Here is a 22121-nt window from a genome sequence, read left to right on the forward strand (position 1 = left end):
GTCATTGTCGACAGGTCAGTCCAGTTAGTTTCCAGAGAAAGTCTCCTCCAATCACCTGTATGGGGAATGTCATGCTGTCTGAGAGCCAAATGGTTAGGGAAGGGCGCTGGAGAGGGGTGACCAATAAATGGGCACAGTTTCACTTAATTTCCCTCACGCTTGCCTTTAGCCTTACTGAACCCCTCAAGTGAGGAAGCCTCCTTTCTGCTGTTGAGGTAGAGGGTGGGAGGTGGGGAGAGAGGGGAGACCAGAGGCAGATCACTGTGCATGGGGAGGTTGTCATATCAGAGGGGTTTGTGCTCACTGCATAGAGAATTGTTACCAGTTCTGTTTTCAGTTCTGCTCTACATCTGCACCTCCCAAGGTACCTGGCATGTCCGATACCTGAGCCTTTGGAGTTTCTCTGCAACAAATGAACTGCTGCTTCTTGGCTAACATCACATGCACAAGCAAAATCGTCTGCACGCATAGACATGTCCTGCCTCCTCCTCTTTGCTCAAACACCACTCATTCCTATGCTTTCCATCTTCTGAAATTTAGTTGCCATTTCTTTCCTGTTGTCATCTTTTTCAGTTTTCCTCTTTGTTCTTGAAAGTCTTTGCCGTTTTTAAAAATTCCCATACCATTATTTTAGTGGCAATTCAAAAGGCAAGAGGTATTTAAAATCGGTGTTTGCTCTGCCGTGTGTCCCCAGTCCATTCTTCATACTGCAGTAGAGTGTTTATTCAGCCCCCGTCTGCCTGTAAACTTTTCAAATGGCCACACACCGCTTCACTTATATTTTAAAGGCAGAAAAGCCTTCACCTGGTTATACCTTGGACCTCATTTTTGTCCCTCCCCTACCACACCTTCATTCCTATTCACACCCAATTGACACTCCGGCCATATTTTGCTTTTTCCACTGGACTGTGTTTTCCCTCCAGGTCCTTTGCACATGCCATGACTCTTGGCACAGCCCACGACTCACAACTGGCTACCTTCCAGTCACCACCGTAGCCTCAACTGAAAGATCACCTTCTCTAGAGCGCCTTCGTTGGCACCAACCCTGTCTCCAGGACTGGGTTCCCATCACCCTAACACCTATTCTTTCCTGATCAGAGCACCTACCACATCGTGTGTTCCACGAAGGCAACTTGGCCATTTGCTCGGCACGGAGTGGGCACTCCAGTTTTTGTGGAATGGTGATTGAATGGTTTTTTTCTCCGAACCTTTTTCACTCAGTATTTAAACGCCTTTCTTAACCTTCAAGCCTTTGTCATAGTCTAGTAATAGCCCAGCAATTTACCCATCTGTTGTATTGTGACCTCTGTTTTCCAAGCTTTCCATACTGGAAACTGGAGAAAACCTGAAGTAAGCAGAAGTGTTTGTACACTCACTTTGTACACCTGAAGGCTTTATTTCAAAGTAATAGTAACAAAACTATATCTTCCAGTAATATCAGTTCAGAATAAAGTCAGGTTCTGTGGCTTAACAATTAGGCAGCAACAGAATCAGTACATGATGTGGATCAATACTTAGTGCCCTAGCATTTAATGCAGTAGCAGGGAAAAAAAAAAAAAGCGGGTTCTGCTGGAAGTTGGATTTGCTGGTGATTTTGATTTATTCAGGTTGTGGATGGGCAAATGAAAAAGGGAAAGGAAAAAAAAAAGACTGGATTTTTTGATGCCCATCTGTTCGTGCTTCAGAGACCTGGAAACTGATGTTTTAAATTTCCTGGTTTTACTTTCTTGGTTTATGCAGCTTTAAAAAGGGAAAAGATGGAAACTCTCAGTTAGAAAAATGAAAAGAATAAAAGGGAAGGAAAGGAAAAGTGAAAGGTAGGAAAAAAGTACGAAAGGCAACAAGTAATAGAAAGGGAGGAATATATTTGTTTGATTTATAACTAGGCTTTTTTGTAATTCGTGTGCCTCTAGGCATGAGTACAAATCTTTGATTAGTATACAAATGAAAATAAGGTAACATTAAATTGCCCGCCTTACATGGAGAACTAAAGTGTAACTGGTAAGAGTTAGCAAGAAAAACGTATCTTTAAAAAGGCATCAGTCTGGTTCAGAAAGTAGGCTTAACTATGAAATGGCAGCGGAGCCAGAGACCAGAATTTTTTTAAATATTGAGTATCTTTTCATAACAATGACCACGTAATGATAATCTTCACCATTATTATCAGTAACTAAAAAAAAATAGTATTTACTGAGCTCTTACTATGTGCCAAACAACATGGAAAGCCTCATTCTGCAAGGCAGCAATAATATTATCCCCATTTTACAGATGACGTGACTGATACTTAAAGAAAAAACTCTTTCCCCAGGTCAGCTAGTAAGTGGCAGAGCCCTGAATTTGAAACAGACAATGGGCTCAGAGCCCTGCTGACCCAGTATGCCATTTTGGCTGTGAATAGGGACCGTAAGATCAAATCAATAGGTTTGATAGGATATTTTGATCCTCATTCTTCTGTGAGAAGTCTCCGATTGGCAGTATTCTCATTGCTTAGGGGAGAAAACCCAGGTTTAGGAAAATTAAGTGACTTCATTCACAACCAAACAAATTTTTAGGAAAAATTTCTTTCCTAACACTCCATTCTCTATTATTTTTTCTTATTCTTAATCAACAAGTAACATTTTGTGCCACACAATAAAATTCACATTTTCTCTTCTTTATCTTCCAGATTTTCTTTTATCAGTTTTGGTAGTCAGCTCTCTCTTCTTTGACAATATTCTCTCGTTGTCACTGTCTGTCAGCATAAACATAGTGCCTCCCACTCCGTTAGTTTCCTAATACTCTATTCAGGAAATTTCACACATCACAGTGTTGACCCTTCCTCCTTTTCTCTGCAGCAGTATCCATTTATATTGGTCAACTCAGGCTGCCATAACAAATTACCACGGGCTGGGTGGTTTAAAGAATAGACGTGTATTTTCTCACATTTCTGGCCGCTGGCCACCTGAGATCAGGGTGCCCGCACGGTTGGTATTGAGTGGGGCTCTCTTCCTGGCTTGCAGGTAGCTGGCTTCTGGCTGTGTCCTCACACGTGGTAGTGGAAGGGAGGAGAGGAAAAAGAGACACAGGGAAAGAGAGATCTCTTCCGCCTCTTTTAAGGCCACAGTCCCTACCGTATTAGGGCCCAATCTTTATGATTTCATTTAACCCTTGTTACCACCTAAAGACCCTGTCTCCAGACATAGTCACATTAGGGGTTACGGCTTCAACATACAAATTTTGAGGGAACACTTTCAGTCTGCAGCACCAATGCAATGATGTCATGCTCAAAAAGGAGAGTCTCTAATTGGAAACGCTTCCAAAGGAGAATTCTTATATTTGTTTGGAAAGAAGAAAGTGATCCTTTTTTTTTTTTTAATATCAACGTATTTTCCCATCCTGCTTTCGACTTCTAAATAATGGCGTCTCAAAAAAAAAAAAAAATCATGGGATGGAACACGTGATTAGACATAATATTTAGAGTTTCCTTCGGTGCTTTATTGAGGCTATAGAAGACATGGGATTCCCAGAGTAGTGAGAATAGTTACTTGCCAACAAGGTATATCCTGGCAAAGCTGCTTGCTTTGAGCCTATGTACGTGTGAAACAGCTACTTTCTCTTGCGTGAAAGAGATTACTTCAGATCCACATTTGGGAACTCTTTCCCTTTTTTATACACTATCATTAAATTAAGTAAGGTGAAAGGATAGAAGATAGTGAAATGTTGCTTCTTGAGTTATTAATGAAACATAATGAACAAGTTATTAAGTTTGAATTTAAAAGTGAGATCATTTTAGTAACAGAATCAGTACACATAGTTTAGTTTAAAGGTGATATGGAAAATTTACACTTTCGGGGGCTGAGAGTCCAAAATGAGTGTGAAATGTTACTACGTATGCACTAAAGGTTTTGTAAATACAGATATAACATAGGAGGATCCTAAGTAATTGTTGGGTGAATATTTGTTGATGGATTGCAGTTTCCTATTCTCTAACTGGGAAATTTGGTGTTACCCAAAATGGCCTTAGGGCTCACTCCTTATATTATGGACGTTAACTTAAATGAGCAAAGGTGTGGGAAGTTTACTTACGTGTGCTCTGTACACACCACAGTTCTCTTTTAATCCTCTCCAGAAATTTGCAGATACAGATACTATCCCATTTTGTAGACTATGAAGCACAGGTTCAGAGAAATGAAGTGACGTGAATAAATCCACGAGCACAGGAAGCGCCTGTGTACTGAAACAATCTGGATTATCCTCTGTGCAACATGCCCATTGCTTAAGTGGACTTACTTAACAGTGCTTCACGGAGATTTCTTGCCACCTGTCCTCCCCAAATAATTTTTGCATAGGCTCACCGTGGCATTTGAAATGATTCTGTTTGTGGTAAATTCCCTTGAGTTATGGTACTTGCCCCCTTTGAAGGGTGGGACACATTGAGCCTGGAAGGTGGCTAATACATTGTGGGAGGAAGTTTAAGATTGGTTTCCAAAAAGACCGGGGTAGCAAGAGTTCCCAGGCAATCAGAAAGTAGTCTGAAGGTCTTAGGGACTCACTCACCAGTGGGTGGAGAATGCTTGAAATGGAGGAGGTAGAAAAATAAAGATTCCCTGTTTTCAGTTTAGCCTACGGTCCTGCCCAACTATGTTGAATTGCTCTAGTAAAGCTCGTGTAAACTAGAGGGTTTTCTTGTTCTAAGAGAGCTCTTCTTGGGGAGGAGTGGAGATCATGAGAAGTAAGCTTACATGTGCTCACAAAGATGGCTCTGAATGTGATAAACATTTGTTCTGTCAACATGCAAGGTAAGTTTTCTTCTTCTCGTACATTTATGAGGACCTTCAATTTTCTGAGACAAGAATGTATTTATTCGTAAGGGATTTTGTAAAATTGCACACGACAAACTGCTCACAGAGGCAGGTGGTTAAATGAGCAGTATATACAATCTAAAACACTTTGAAATCCAAAGAGAACAGAGCCGTGAGGCATAACTGTTTAAGTTAAATAATACTAACCACATAAACTGTGTTGTCAGAAGAGGTCATGTAAACAAACGGTGTAAGTGAGGTATGTGAAAGTGTTAGATTTTCAGAAATGATTCTTAGAAGTCATGGTGGGAAACAAAAATAAAAAGCAATAGGTTCATGAGCACAGGACCACCTTTTCCTATGAGAGCCATACATCCCAGCTCTTTAAAGGACAGCCATCAGAAAATGATGGACCTTAAATAGGGAGGGAGCTGCAGTGTGTCTTTTGGGCAGCCTTTAAGAGAAGGTGCTGTCATCACTAAGAGTGTCATCTCTGGGCCCAGGCGTGGCTAATGAGGCCAGTCTGATCACCACAAATTTGCTTTCAGTCTCAGCATGCGTTTCTCGGGCTAATAAGTGGGGTTTGCTTGTTAATTTTCACTGCAGCTAGTTTCTCTGGATTCTGTTTTTTCTATCTTGTCACAAAGCAGACTCTTCATAGTTTAAGACTCTCTTGCCCAGTGCCCTCTCACAGGCTGCTGTCAGTATTTCATGTTGACTCTGCAAGTTTACACCACGGGAGATGAAATTTGGTCCGGGCACCAAACACTGAACATCTAAACAACATGGCCTAACCGGCCACAGCGGTGTTGGATGGCAGTTCCCCCAAAGCATTTGTGCTATGTGTGTGTGGATTGTGACCGACTCATCCGTGATTTGAATTTGTTCATATTTTGTTCCGCCAGGAGTTTCTTATTGAAACAGCCTTCGCAGACATGTGCCATCTATTTTAGGAGTATTAGCCCTTAGCCATCTCCAGGAAAGAAGAACAAGCATCCTACAACCAACCAACCAACCAAGCAGAAGTCTGTCTTTCTGTTTCATGCTGTGGTCTCCAAACATCTAGTTTTAATTATGATGGATTTTCTTGCTTGTGATTCCTTTATTTCGTGAAGATAGTGTGGCAAGAGATACAGGGGGGTAGATGTGTACACGTGAGAATGCTAGATTTTTACTTTTATACTTTATAGTTTTATATAAATCTGCTTACCATATAAGTGATATATTGGACACATGTGGGCTAGCATGATTTTTTAATTATCTCTGATATTTGCTTATGTGGCAACATTCTAAAAATGTTAATTTTGTAATTAATTTCCAGCACATTGTTTGGAAACAGTAAATAGTTTTTGTTATAAATCACCCGAGAACTTAGATCACTAAACTGCGTGGATGTGTCTTCCCAGTTGGTTTTGGAAAAGTTATTTATCTTTGATTCCTATTTCCTTTCTCCTCAATTCTCAGTGTGGTTTATATCCAAGAATCCACAGAAATTGCTGTGATAAAATCAAATGATATTTTTTTCTGCTATCATCCATATTAGCCTTGAACCATATCTTCTGTCACTTTTTTTCACAGCTTCTCCTCATTTCTTTCAAACTTCCTTTTGTCTGCTGTTATGTGGCTTGGTATATGGCCTTCGGTTTCAGTTTCATCATTTCTCATGTGAGCACATTTCCCCACTCCTTCTGCCATCCCTACAATATAAAATATGCCACCACCCATCTTGCTTCTCAGACTCTGGCTGTGCATCTCCTAGGGTCTCAAGTAGCATTTCCCAGGATATCCTTTGTTACATACTAAGTCTTAAGGTGCATGCTTGGGGGTGGGGGAGTCCTCGTTTCATGAAGTGTTAAGTTTGAGAAACAATACACATAATAGCCCTATTACATAATAGGTGCTCAATAAACATTTTATTGAATAAACAAAAGAATGAATAAGTGAACATACTTATGGTATACACTAGCATGTACTTTGGGAAGTTCTTGAGTGAGTAAGTGTTTAGGTCTGTTTAACCCAGCATTTACCAAATGTGTTTTCTCACAAAACCTTCTCTATCTAGTATTGCATAAAGCGCACGTTGTGAAAACTCCAGCCTAAATGATACAATGCAGTGGCCATACCACTCTCCCTCCCTCAAACCCAAGCTAATGTTCAGAGAACCTGAGCTTTGTCAACTCCTTCTTCTTGCCTACCCCACGGGCAGGCCACTTTCTCTTTTTTTATTTTTATTTTTGAGAGAGAGAGACAGAGACAGAGACAGAGCACCAGCAGGGGAGAGGCAGAGAGAGAGGGAGACACAGAATCTGAAACAGACTCCAGGCCCTGAGCTGTCAGCACAGAGCCCGACGCGGGGCTCAAACTCACAAACTGTGAGATCATGACCTGGGCCGAAGTCAGACACCTAACCAACTGAGCCACCCAGGCGCCTCCAGGCCACTTTCTCTATTTCGGTTGCTGATGCGCTCCTCCCTCTGCCTTGGCTCAAACCTGCAATACTCTTTAACCAGTTATGCTGCCTTTCTCTTTAATCATCCACTAATTTGCACCATTTTTCAAGTGCTGTCTTCCAAATCTGTTTTGAGAAGCAAGACCGCTGATAATCTCTGTCTTGTGAATTCTTATCTGTGGGTATTTATGAGATTCTATAGGTTGAACTCACTATATTAAGTACTTTTTATTGAAATCTCTCAGAAGGATGTTTGTAGGCAGTGTATTCCATCATGACTCACATGTCAGCCATGATATTCTCTTCCACAGCCCATGAATCAGTATTCATGTCCCAAGTCTACTTGACTTGCTTTATTTTATCACCTTCCTTCTGACTACCTCCATTAGTCAACGAAACATACTCTAGCCTCTCAACTTTAGCAGAAATAAGCTAAGATACCTAGAGCATTTCCTGTATCTGCCATCAGTCTTAACATCATTTAAAGCCACTCTCAAACCTAGTATTTCCAGATTGATCTGAATAAGGCCATTCCTGTAGGGCCAGCTCTAAGTCTGTGTGTGTGGACGTGGGGTGGTGGGAAGCAATCCAGTTTAGGTCTAGAAAGTACATGCACCAGCTGTGTCTTTGAACATTGCCCAACGTAGTACCGGGGTTTTGTGGCAGTGCCTCTGGAACCACGTTGGCGGACAGAGGTGGTGAGGAAGGAATGGTGGTTGTGAGGACAGGAGGCGGTAGGGAGGCTGTGCTTCTGTTTCACAGATGAGCTATTGGTGGGGGAAAATGGTTGGGGCAGGTCCCCATGGCTAATAGTAGACTGGAAATGATTACAGTGATCAGAATATTCCTAAAAGTAAAAACAGGTTCTGATAGAGCTGAGAGACTCAGAAACGGGGAAAGACATTCTACGAGTACGATGGGCAGTAGCATTTCCTTAAGAAAAATTGGGCAATTATTAAAAGGCAGATCTGGCAGAAGCTCTAAAACGCAGCTCACTGGTTTTCTTCTGACTTTCTTCTCTCTTTCACTCCTTATCTCAGGACCTTTTCTCTTCTCATTAACACCTCCACCAGAGTTGGAGCTGGGGAAGAGAAAGGGAATGTTCAGACATGTGCCTATTTGCATACTCACTCTCTTGAGTTAATGCCAGGACGGCAGCGCATTCTGTCCAGTTCAATAGAAAAGCCAGTTTCACCCCATCGGTAAGGTATTATTTTCTTTTTTAGCATAGAACAGTTTATTGCCAAGCTTCTCTTAACTGTACATTACAAATAGCGTCTGATTAAGAATGTTCTGGATGGGTTAATTAGTGTGGTGACTATTATTAAGCAAACTGCTTGTTAGTATTATGCCTATTTGATCTTGGTATTGATGTGAAGTAATTGACCATAGAGCTACATTTAGAAAAGCTGGAATAAAGTTTTTTGATTTCTATTATGGCAATAAATTGTTTATATTAAACATGTCTATGAAAATATGAGTTTCATGGCACAGAGAATCAGAATAGACTCTGTGGAATGGTAGATGCACATTGTTTTGTTGTGTTTTGTTTTGTTTTTTAGAAATATTAATACATTTGTCCAGCTTGCTTCACGACCAGCTCTGTTAGAGCAAAGTAGTAAAAAATTATTTCAGCGTGCTACTGCAGAGTGTATGAAAAGTAAGATGATTTTCACTTCCCTCACCTAAAGGACATACTTCCTTTTTACTTTAGCTAACTGCCTAACTACTTCTCTGAGTAACAGTCACCATATATAAACAGACTATCAAAGAAAAATATGGGAAGATATTCTAAGCAAGAAAAGCATAGCATGGAACCACCTTCTTTCATATACAGGATTATTATCTATATTATTTATTGGTATGTTGTCCAGTCCTGTTACTAAGTTTCCCTCACTATTGCATTTCCATAGGGAATTTATTCCGTGAGCTAATAAATTATACCATCAGGGAGGGTTTTTTTTGAAATTCAGCTTAAATTTTCCCATTCTTAATTTCATCTCATTACTCCTAGTTATACCCCCTTGTACCCAGCTAAATAATTATCCTCTTTCCTTGGAGACTCCTATTATGTACCCCTCTACTTGTCACTTAACTAGGCTATTCATAGTTAGCTCCTTTAATCTGTCCTCATAAATCACTTCTTCCATTGCCTTAATCATTATTATTGCTCTTCTAAGAACTCTCTAATTTTCAAACATATACAGTTACAGGTGCCCCAGATGAAACCAGCTTTTGCACAGCCCTCTGTCCCCACAGACGCGGTGCCTTCCTTCTCTGTACACCACAGTCCATCACAAAGTGGCACAAGTTTGCTGGGCAAATCAACACAGGCTCATCTTGTCAAACTGCAAACACTCTCAACAGTGTTTTCTGTGTGTCCAACTTGCCTTCAGGATTTTCTTTCTCAAGTTCATAACATTAATAAGCTGAGTTTCTGCTTACGGTCCGTATTTATGTTCTGTATCTTTCCATGTCCCCACCTATCAAATCAGTCATCCACAACCTGTGTCAGCATGGGATTCTGTTCATCCTTGGGAACATTTGGGAAGCGGGCCTACCGCCCTGCCCACAGCTAAATTCCTTGTCCCTTACCCATTCCTATTGTTTAAACACTACTCTTTAGCCAATCTCCCATCCCTTTTAATTGGCAGTTGTATTCACATGCTTACCAGTATAAATGGATTTTAAGAGTAAGTTGGGTCATGATAAAGTTTTCTAAGATAAAGTTATGTTGTTTCAATGCCTGCTGATGCATATAGATAGATATAGATATAGATATAGATAGATATAGATACAGATTTTTTTTTTTTTTTTTTTTTTGGTGAATCCTTCCTGCAGTAAATTTGTAATTCTGTTAAAATCCTTTTTAAGCTTGCCTGGCATCCTTTATCCAACATACAAACAAACAGGTTTCTTCACTCCCTTTATTGTTGTTTTCCAGATATGTACAGATGTTCCTTCTCTTGCTGTTTGTTTCATTTGTTTAAACGTTGAGATATTGTCAGGGCCACTGGCTGGCTCAGTTGAAGGAGCATGTGACTCTTGATCGCAGGGTTGTGAGTTTGAGCCCCATATTGTTTTTTTTTAAAAAGTTAAGATATTGTTATAGTTTACTCTTTTTTTCCTTTTGTGGTGTCCAGTGGGAGCTTTTCCATTGGATTTCAGTTCCTTAGACTCTCCTCAGTGTTTTTGAATTTGTTTCAGGAATAAAGATCGTTAGTTCCCATAATAGTTCAGTAATGTGAGATATGAAACTATGATCTGTATATGCCCAAGTTTATTTTTAAATCAAGAATTAATTTATTATTTCATTAGGGTATACCAAAGGAGTTAGCACCATTTTTGTGTTTTATCCATCTGTCTACAATCATGTATTTATTACTTGCAGGGTTCTTGTATATAAGGTAATTTATCTCAAAGGGCTTTATGAGACAAGCACAGAAGCCCCCAAACAAGCTTTTTGGTTCTGTAATGTATACAGCACACTCCAGCCAAAGACCTTGTTTCCAGCCTACAGCAGAACCCACCCCGTTCATTAGTGTTGCCCATCAGTCCTCGCCCTCCGACCTAGCGAACATCCTCGACTCCTCTCTCCTGTTCTGGTCCCTTAGCACACTTCTTATACTTACCTTCACCTCTTCTCACCTTGCTTGAAATCAGTGGCCTCGTCTGTTGGCCTTGAGATCGTTGGCCTCGAAATCGTGTGACACACCACAGATTCCATACCTGCCATCTGAAACTTTTTTCTGGCTTCACTTTTTCTCCTTCCCTCAGCTTTGTAAGAAAGCTTGGTCTAGTCTCTTTCATAAGACCTACTTACTTTCCCCCTGGCCAAGAATCCTACATGCTATGCTGTTCTCCAAAGTCTTGCAAGACTTTTCGATTTCTTCAGGATCCACCTCCCTTCCCTAGCATGTGTCCCCAAGTGAACACCCTAGCGACTACACCTATGTGCACGTGCCCTATTAAGGAAAACTGATCTTGCTTCCCCATTCTCCTCTCAACCTCTCTTTCTCGGCCTCTCCCTCTTTGATGTGCACACTGTAACCTGCAGGCTGATTTCTGCCTACGCTCTCCACGGGGACTCCCCTTTGAGTAGCAAGAGATCCAAAAGCTCTTTGTTTTATCTGATGCTCTGGTACCTATGGAGTGTTTCATACCCCCCCCCCCCCCCAATGCATTTTTCAGGTTTCTTGATTCCTTTCTTACACATTGTTTTGAGACTCTTAATTCACTTCAACAGGGTGATATTACTCTCTCAGATTCTCTTTTTACTCTTCCAAATGTTCCTTATTGCTCTCCTTCCATGGTTCTTCTCCCTCACTTATCTCTTAAATGCATGTGCTCTCCATTTCTTCACTTGCCCAACAGTGCAGGAAAGGGGTCAAGTCTCAGGGACTCAGAGAAAGCACTTGTTGTCTGGCCTCAGTCTACCTGTCTACACCTCAGACTCTGGGACTTGACCCCAGTCTCTTTGGATTGCTTGTTATTCACTGAAGAATTTATGGTCTTTCACGTCCCTTTGCTTTGATCATAACATTCCCTCAGTTCAGAACTTCCCCCTCTCTGCCTTTCAGACTCCTTCAACTAAAACTGTCTGTCAGCCTTTACTGATCCCCCAAGTCAGAATTAATCTCTAGTTCTGTTTAAAAACTTGGGATGCCCATTCTATATGTTTCACCACAGGTTAGTTGGTTTGTGTCTGTTCTAAGCACTACTGTTTTGCTCCCCAATAGATGGTGAGCTTCTTGATCTCATTTTATTTAGATGCCTGTAGCAGTAACAGATATCATACTCTGTATGGCAAAGCATTATGGGAAGATGGGAGAAATGGCACTGAAAAAAATATTCGGGGACTATTCTCAAGGTCAATGTAATAAAAATGTGTGTCCCAGGTTCCCAGGCATACCGAACAGTAATGTGAGCAGAAATGGCCAGTGTTAATCAAGGAAGTTTCAAGCAGTTTTGTTGGGTAATGACTAAGTGGGGCTTGGAATATACACTGGGCCAGGCAGTGACTGGAAAATGTAAAATGGAACTGCAGCAAGATGCGTGAGGAGAGAGTGATAAATCATCTCTCTACTTGGATTTTTCACGGGATGTACAGGGCAGGTTTTACAGCCACCGAAACAGTTTGAAAACAATGTGGTCTAATTTCAAACTTTTGAACTCTCTGTGGATGGCTACTACTTTGTTGTATCTTTCCTACTAGTATGTGGGTTACCGATTTAGTTTATTTTTTTAATCACTTTTATACATCATCCTCATGTCCTTACAGAAAGGTAAAGGAGACGCTTTAAATAGTATTTTCACTGAAAGTGTATTGCATTTCCTTTTTGTAACAGATTCATGCCCAAGCACAAAACAACCCATCTACAGAAGATTCTCAGCCTTAAAGGAAATGGTGGTGCTGCTCCATCGATGGCCCCTGCTTTCCACCAGGAGCAGAAAAGTTCTGAGAATCTATTGAAGAATTTTAATTCAGAGTCTGGACCCTGTAATGCTGCACAACAAGAAAACCTGGGTAGCTCATTAACGCAGGAGCCAGACTTGAGAATGTGCCACTCATCAGATAATTCGAGCTCTCTTCATGAGGAAGATAAACAAAATACGACTTCTAGTCCCTGTGACATTTTCGGTGGAATTGACGATCCGCAAAGACCACTGCACATTGTGTGGCCTCACAGGTGGTAAGTTTAAGACACACCAATTTAGTGAGAGTTGGAGACTGGTCATAGAAAATATATTCTAATGGTTGACTTAGTAATTTATTGTCCCCATAGCTTTAGAAAAAGGTGGCATTATTGATGTCTTTATATAAGGAGTGGTGTGTTTAGATTAAATTTGAATTGCAGATAAATATCTGCAGTGAGGGGCGCCTGGGTGGCTCAGTCGGTTAAGGGTCCGACTTCAGCTCAGGTCATGATCTCACGGTCCGTGAGTTCGAGCCCCGCGTCGGGCTCTGCCCTAACAGCTCAGAGCCTGGAGCTTGTTTCAGATTCTGTGTCTCCCTCCCTCTCTGACCCTCCCCCGTTCATGCTCTGTCTCTCTCTGTCTCAAAAATAAATAAACGTTAAAAATTTTTTTTTTAAAAATAATAAATATCTGCAGTGATTTGCTCAACTAACAACAGCACTTAGATGCTTCTAGAAAATCAAATCTTGTTCAAGAAGTTTCCAAAGTATCAGAACGGGATTCCAAATCTACATATATATACTGTTATCACATGACTATTTCATACCTATACATTCATACCTATACATTGTTAAGGCAATGTTATCATTAAAACAAAAACAATTTCTGTTATTTCCCAATATGACCAGTTTCACCTGGGTGCCTTTATCTCACATGTCATAAAATATATTGGTACACTTGCAGCTGTTTCCCTGCGCCCACATGCCTCTGTATTGTGCTGAAGCAAAATACTTTCTAGCGGAATCTCCTCTAAACAGAGGAAAATCAACTGCAGCATGTAATCGCACCAAATATAAACTCATAAACTTAACCCTGGCTCCTATAAATTAGGATTTAAAGAGGTAAAATGTCCTGATAATCTTCTGGTATTAGGCACGAACATTTTAATCTAGTTTTTATTCCTCCCAGTTAGTTTAATCTGCATGTGGCCTGATTAGAGTTCACTTCCCCCACAGATTATGGTCTCTTTATTGCAGAGATGCTGGGCTGATCGTTAGGTCCGATTTTCTGAGAGCGACTGTTTACAGGTGAAGTAATAAGCACACCACACCGGCCAGGCAAAGCGCCTTTGCTGGGGATTTGACTTCCAGCACATTAAAACTCCAGAAGCTCTCCCAGTTGATCTGCAGCATCTGGTACCTAAAGGGATTTTCATCTTTGACTCTAAATGTACGAACGTAAAATTTAGGGATTGAAAGTTGATGTGGAATGTGTTTTTGGATTTGTCTATTCAACTTCACACTTCTAGCATATCCTTTCTAGGGGAGTGACTTCTATTTTGAAGTCGTGTATTACTTAGAATGTGACAGTGTTCAGCATTCTTTTATGTCATTTTAAAATGCGGTGGGTCTGGATGGGATTAACCTGTTTCGAGGTAAAGTAGATGTCATCGTTTTCTCCCTTCTGGAAAGCTTTTCCTTTTATTCGTCTAACCTTGGTTGTCTCTGAAGTAATTTTATTGCAAGAAAATCAGTTCTAAAAAGTTTGGTACTGGGTTATCATGGAAATGCAAAATTAAATTTGTAGACTCCTACTGCAAAACAGCATACTGATTTGGGGGTGGGGGTGCGAAGAGTGAGAACCACATTATCCAATACTTTGCGCAAAATAAGACAGAGCTATGTTAATAAAATTAACAATATTAAATTGAATAATTCCCTCTCTTCCTTTGTATATTTTTGCTTTAATTTAATTTAATTGCCTAAAGTTAGTTGCTTAAAGAGATGCAGCATTATGTTTGTGCTCATTCTTATTGTTAAAGCTAAATTATTTTTAATTTGGAGAAGAGGGAAAAAAGCCGCATCAGCAAGAGTAAATGCCAAAATATAAAAGTAACACATTCATCCTTACGGGTAATATAGTAGAACATTGGAAACTTGGAGGTTGCCAGACACATAGCTAACATTAGGGCTAATTTTGAAAATCTAGCGTGCAGTCAATTTTACTGATGCCTGGGGACATACAAGGTAGAAGCTGACAAGAGAACTAATTTTGTTTGGGTTATTTACTGCTATGCATCATCCACGGGTTCCCGCCTGACACACAGCTATATGAAGGGGGATATTATCACACACTAAAAATTTATGTTGACATTCGATATTTGTTCAATATGTCAGCAGTATTACTTTCATAATCAAAAGAGTAAGAAAAAGAGAAAAGAAAAGCACTTTATGCTCATATAGATATATCTTTTTAATAACAGTCTATAAGGTTAATATAGTTTACCTTTGAGAGTATACAATGAAAACAAGCAGGGTTAGGAGGGGAAATGACAGAAAGCATCAACCCGAGCTGTTTGTTTGCCATTACCTAAGCGAGCCATGTCAGCTCTCTGGCCCGCGTCTGATAGCTATTTGTTGTACAGAGAGCACAGCATAAAAAAAAATATCAAACTCTTAATACTATTGTGTGCCCATAACCATCTGTCACTGCTAGCCTGGAGATGAGAGGAAGATTACGAGGAATAAACACTGAGCCGCCGAGCATTGGTAAAGCCTTCGGGCAAAAAACTCTTGTGGGGACATCAAAGACATTCTAATTCCGAGGCAGTCAAGGATTACAGTGTGTAACCTGTGCTGACAACAGATAAATGACTGGCAATATTGTGCCAGAGCTGTTGGGTCCTGCGTGGAGTACTGATGATGATGATGATGATGTTATCTTGCAGAATGGACTCTGCTGGGATAATTTTATGATAAAACACTTTTTTCAAATGCCACTGGGTCTAGGCAGACATTTACTAGCTACAGGGGTAGCAATCAGTTTCTTCAAAATTTACTGTTCTAAGCCCATTAGAGTTCCAACACAGCAAGACTCTTCAATGAAAATCTAAAACGCCTATATTTTCTTTAGGAGAATATATGCAAATGTCGGGAGCTGAACTCCTACCCTTTAGTGGTAGATGCTTTATCATCTGATTTATGTAAATTTGCTCATAAAAATACAGTTTATTTTTAATTGGTGAATATGAATTAGAAAATTAAGATTCTGGTTCAGCATTCATCAGACATCCCCAGTTACAAGCACACATTTATTTAGACCTCTGATCGCCTGGGTAAAAATCCTATAATGGACCAGTCAGTCTGAATTGTATTCCAAAGGAAACCATTTCTACTAGAGATGACCAGGGCTGTGTTTCTTGTCCGGCCCTCTTGGTTTGGGTTTCCCCTATCCTTACACTTCCCATGTTTTTGTCAGTATTACGAGCTAATTAAACTACCTGCTTCAGGGGGCGGGGTTTCTTTAGAGTAGCCTGCGGGAAGCTCTTCTGTCTCTTGCCTTTCTGCCTCGGCCACACATGCTTTCCCCAGAGAAGGGACTTAAGGAGACAACACAGTGATGATTGCTTCCCCTGTACACAAAAGGGAGAAATGGCCACCAGAGCGGGTAACGGGATTCTTGGAGCCTGTCACTACCTTGCCCAACAAAACAAAAATAAAACCCTCCTCCTTATCATAAAAAATATGCCCATGAAATCATGCAGTTGCAGTTAGCCAACTCTAAAAATGAAGTGACGCTGACCTCATTGTGTGAGTTCCGCGCTGGGATCATGAATGGTCTAAAATATAGTGTTAGCCTCTAACATAGCCCGTACTAAGTCAACCAAATGTAGAGCCTACTTGCTGGGATATGTATCAAAATCAAAAGTGACATTTTCTAGAAGATACATTCTGGCTTTAAATCTGTGTTAAAATGTCTGTGCATGAGAACAGGCCCTTAAATGCAACGCTTGCCCCCTCTCTTCATTCTTTCTGAGTCTGAGCTTGTCAAGGATTATAGTGTGCAACCTCTGCTGACAGTAGATAAATAACTGACAGTATTTTAGTGGAGTTGCTGGGTTCTCTGCAGAGTAATTTGTTTTCTCCGTTCTACCCAGTCTTTAGTGTTTTGTTGCAAACATCTATAGCAAGGCATGGTTAATAGCAATGACTTCTAGAGAAAGACCTATAAAAAATAGACTGCATTTGGCAAGGCCTTTTAAAAAACAAAAAAACCAAAGAACATTTTCTTTATAAATATTGTAACATTACACCGGGTTCCAACCTTTTTGTAAATATTCCCTTTATTTTAATGGGCACAAAAGACACACTGCTGGAGGGACAGAAAGAATAAGTTTATAAGACACTGAAAGATAGCACTCTAAAGGCTGCGGTTCTCAAACTCTTTGATGGAAAGACTCCTTCACACTCCTAAAAATTATTGGGACTCCATAGAGCTCTTCTTTTTTTTTTTATTGGGTTTATATCTATCAATGTTTAGTGTATCAGAAATTAAAACTAAGGGAAAACTTTAAAAATCCACATTAAATCATCAAAAAGTAACAATAAAGAATCACATACATGTTAATATTAAAGTATTTTTATGAAAATAACTATGTTTTAGAAAGCAAAAAAAAATTAGTGAGAAGAGTGACATTATTTTTCATTTTTTTGTAAATCTATAATATCTAAGTACAAGAGAGTTGGATTTTTATATCTGCTTGAGTATTCAATCTGTTGCAATATGTTGTTTTGGTGGAGGTTTCTGAGAAAATTCTGCCTCACTAAGAGAGAGAGAGAGTTGGAAGAGGAAAGAGTGTTTTAATGACCCGTTCAGATTATTGTAGGTGTTCTTTGCTGCTACGCCAGAACTTGTCAAGTAGGAGCTTCTCAAAGGTTGGTCTGAAACCACTCAATGAGTCTTCATACTCTCTTACTTGCTATTTAAATGGATTTTTGTAAAATCACGCGTTGGTTACTTGGACAATATAGGTTTTATGATTAGTGCAGATTTTCCAAATATTGACAGAATTCATTATTTCAAAGAATCACGTTGCTAATATCAGAGGAATTTTTGGTTATTGGGAAGTTGTCAAGCTCACAATGTAGATAGTTTTTCCAGAATTCCAATTTTCGATTAAAATCTTGAGTTTTGTTGCAGAAACTATAATCATTCGTTTTCCTTGAAGGGACATGTTCATATAGCTCATATTTGAGAAAATGTCTGCCAGATACCCATGTCTGATTAACCACAGTTTGTCTAGAAGTTGTTCTTAGAAACAAATTAGTGTTTCGTGCAAAAAAGCAGCTAGTTAGCTCATAACCCAAACAATCATATAAATGCTTTTTCTCAAGACAGCCATCGTGCCCTGGTACACAAAGATGCATTATGTGTATTCCCCCAATTTATCACACAGAATACTAAAAGAAGTCTCTTGAAGGGATGAAATGTAATAGAATTAGTAATTTTAATGCTTATTCAAAGGGATTTTAAGTGAAACTGACTTTTTTTTTTCTTTTACTGCACGTGCAGGTGGTTTAGCATACAATGACTACTGGTTCCGTTTGGTGCCACTGCCTGAGTTAGCTTGAAGTACCCAGTCTTATCCATCAGTGGTTTCTCTCTATCAAGGCATATGTCAACACAGTGAAGAAGACAAATTATATCTTAGGATTACTGTAAAAATAGTTTGATTTTGCAGACCCAGTGAAAGGCCTGACCCCCAGGAATTCACAAACTATACTTTGAGAACCACTGTCGAACAGAACTGATAATGACATGTGTAAAAATATGTCTGCCATCAGTCACTGGAATTGCCTAATGTTTAGTGTTCGTAGGCTAATTTTGTTGCCCTGAATGCTAATGTATAAACACTTAGGTTTATATGGCATATTGATACTTAGGTTTCACAGTTGATAGCAAACAAACGTTCATCATATATACGAGAATTTTCTCAAACAGAATTCATGTCAGCATTGAGCTCAGTAGTTGAAGCAGGAGGAGAGATCTGTGACACAAGAAATTCTGTTCTGATCTTAAAGCCCCTCTGAATGGCACGTAAGTGGCTGTGTTCTGGTTAAGAAAGATAAGGTGGGAGTGGGCTACAAGGCATGTTGAGAAGTTTGAAATTGTTAAGAGCAACTGTAGTGATAAGTTCCACCATGACCGCATCTCTTGGACTATGGGGAAATTGTAAGAGCTTTTCACTTAAAGTGGAGTGACTTTTTTTTGTCTCTTTTTTTTTTTAATTTATTTTGAGAGAGAGAGAGCATGGGAGGGGCAGAGAGAGGAGGAGACAAAATCCCAAGCAGGCTCTGTGATGTCAGCATAGAGCCCAATGTGAGGCTTGAACACATGAACCGTGAGGTCATGACCTGACCCAAAATCAAGAGTCAGATGCTTGACCGACTGAGCCAGCCAGGCGCACCATGGAGTGACTTTTTATGAGTTATATGATATTTGCAATATTTTCCATAAAGTAATGATAAAACAGTTTATGCAACATTGATTGTGGTTAAGTATGTAAATTTGGAAAGGAAAAGTCCCAGTCATCGAGAAATAAAAACAGATTTGAAGCATACTTAGGTAAATCGTGTACTGTAATATTGAAAGAATTTGACATCCAAAATTTTATAAACTTTGGCAACTTCTAACTGAAAACAAATGATTGATATAAAATGGAAAAATACACTTTATTACTTGAGAGTAACTTTTTTTTCCATCCTTTGACTCTCTGAGGTTTAAAATTATGACTTTGAAACCAAAATTGATGACTGCCTTTTGTAAAGATATATGTTAAATGATTGGATGTTTTGCTTTTCAGAACAAGGTAATTTACCTTGGTTTTCTTGTTGTCCAGATAACTTGAGGAAAGTTTAGCGACGAGATTGTCCTAAATCTTTCAGGTTTCACTGGTTATTACGGAGGAATAGGATACTTTTGGAGGACAGTCTTTCAGGTGCCACAGCAGGAACTGAGAAGCAAAGTGTTAGATTTTGGGCACCAATGTGCCTTTTCTATTTCAGTGTTATGTATAAATCTGTTTTTCTTAAGGACAAACGATCCTTACAGAATTCTAGTTCTGGAAACGATGATCATGTGGTCTGGCCATCTGCCTTTCAGCACACTCCACCAAACTGAGACCATCTTACTTGTCCTGATCTCTCGAAAAGATGATGCCATGGATACTTTCCACTAGTAGCACTGTTCATTTTCACAGTTAAATATATTTGATGTAAGGAATTGATTATATTCATTCTCAATTCAGTGCTAAACTTTAATTATATTTATTTGCCTACAGGTTTTTTGTTTGTTTGATAGTGTTGGTTGGTTGGTTGGTTGGTTGGTTGGTTTTGTCCTTAAAAAGTTTCAAATTGAACTCCATCATTTAAAAAACAAAAAGCCCTCTAGAGAACTTTAGTATAGTCTTTGAAAAGTAGTAATCAAATACCTGGCTTAGATTACAATGTATTATATCACCTAGTTGTTTTATTTTGTCATATATATATCTGCGTGTGCATAGTCTTAACAGAATTCCATTTATATTTTCCAAAATTCCATTCCTAGATGCTTTCCTATTTTCCAAACTATTGATCATATGAAAAAGATAACAGATTCAACTTTGGTTTCTCATCGCCTCTTGGGCTGTTTTTAACTTTCTGTAGCATGAAGAAAGTTCACCTGTAGTCATTACTGACTTGGTGTTATTATCTGTAGAATATCATAAACTAAAGCTCTCATTACACTTTTTTTCCCTAACAGGGTTAAAAAGTTCTTTAAACTTGACTCTCTTCTTAAACATACCAATTGCTACAAAAGATGCTGTTTGATTATGGTATGCTTATGGCAGTCATCTTTGTCCGCTCAAGACCCCTGTCTGTTTTTGCTTCATTCTATCATAAATCTTTTGATAAAATCTTTGTACCAGGCTGACTTACTTAACACCACACATCAGGAGTGAGTGAGTTGGGAAGTAGATAGCTAGGTGATATGGATAGATGAATGATGGGTGGATAGGTAGGTAGATAAATCACCTATTTCTTTGTTACAAATATTTATGTCATGTATGTGATGTGAGTGTGGGGGATGGTGTTTGTGTGTTTAAATATATTTCTTCTTCCAAGTCACTAAACACTTCTTCATATGATCCCTGTTGACCTAATCTCTATTTAGCCCACTCTTCCCTCTTTTTTTTCAGGACCTAGTATGCCTCCTGTTGCTCTTAATGTATGGTGTTTTCTGTCTTTTCATGATGGTCGTTACCATTATACTTTTTTAGAGATGCCCTGAAATCTTCTGCCTTTCACAAACATGTGCCCTGATTTAAATTCTAGTGATGTGTGAATTCCCCCGACTGTGAATTTCATGTACCAAGGGCAGTGTTCAGTCCATTGCACCACATAAACATGTAACAAAACTACCATCCACACTGCCTCCCAGCCCTACTCCTTCCATGTTTTAAGTTGTATCATTTGCTTTAGATCCTCATGTTCTCCAGGATAGAGACAGAAACTCTGTGTGTTTGGTGGGAGGGGATAGATTTTTCTCAATAGCATCTAGCTGGAATACCTGTAGGATATGTAAGTTATTTCGTTGATGTTACTTAATGTTGATTATGATGAATTATAGGGTGACTCTTTGGTGATTGACTCTTACTTGTTCAGTAAGTCCAATGGAGGACAAGTTACTCATCCTGAAAAGAAAGAAATGAAAATATGAAAGTCTTCAATTAACCAAATGGCAGGTGGAGATGGTCATGAGATCAGCCTTGCTTTACAGAACATATGTTTTGTTTGTTTTGAGTTTTGGGTTTGTTTGTTGTTGTTGTTGTTTTTTAGCAAAATACCTTTATAGGGGTCATAAATACAAATCCCTAAGGAGTTTGTTAACATGAAATCATTCATTTTAACAGAAGGGTAGAATAGAAAAAGTGTAAGTAATTATGGTGTTTGGGAAGAAAGGCTTAAACTGGTTAGAGCCAAAATAATTTCTAGTTATCACTGAAAAATAAATCCAGAAGGGAAGCTCCTCATAGGTTATTTTTTCACCTACCCCTCTGCCATAATCCAGATGTGTAAACCATTTTAAAACAATTCATTGAAATTACTTTCTAAACTCCTGTTTACAATCCCAAGTGAATGGACTCTAAGGTTTTTCTAGGTTTTCCAAACTAAGTTCAGGGTCCAGATTTCTCTTTCTTTCTCTTTCTTTCTTTCTTTCTTTCTTTCTTTCTTTCTTTCTTTCTTTCTTTCTTTCTATCACACCAAAGAATTCTACGTTAGAATAGCAATAACTATTATAAAATATGTAAGGGTTTTTCCCCCTTGTATCATCTTTATTGGCTATGCAACTAATTAGCTATTTCAGCGCTATCCAGGCTAGCATCGTTTGTTGGTTAAACAAAAGAAGGGGAAATTTCAGAAACACAAAGAGCC

At 39.2% G+C, this 22121-nt stretch overlaps 1 protein-coding gene across 20 annotated transcripts in view; it reads left to right on the forward strand.

Annotated features, from left to right (window-relative positions):
* GTDC1 (glycosyltransferase like domain containing 1) overlaps nt 1-22121 on the forward strand; it is a 396458-nt gene that overhangs the window by 316154 nt on the left and 58183 nt on the right. For 15 of the 20 annotated variants that reach the window (XR_008424608.1, XR_008424609.1, XM_053909095.1 and 12 more), the window contains 2 exons: nt 8271-8432; nt 12579-12923. The exons of 2 other annotated variants lie outside the window; for them this stretch is intronic. Coding sequence is in view for 16 of the 18 variants with exons in the window: in XM_053909095.1 (XP_053765070.1) it covers nt 8271-8432; nt 12579-12923 (507 nt within the window). In the remaining 2 variants the exon portion in view is untranslated. The remainder of the gene's footprint in view (nt 1-8270; nt 8433-12578; nt 12924-22121) is intronic. 3 more of the 20 variants (XM_053909112.1, XM_053909123.1, XM_053909126.1) reach the window with 1 other exon arrangement.

Source organism: Panthera pardus, unplaced genomic scaffold (genome assembly GCF_024362965.1).
Source record: "Panthera pardus isolate Hobbes unplaced genomic scaffold, ASM2436296v1 HiC_scaffold_10, whole genome shotgun sequence".
Taxonomy (NCBI): domain Eukaryota; kingdom Metazoa; phylum Chordata; class Mammalia; order Carnivora; family Felidae; genus Panthera; species Panthera pardus.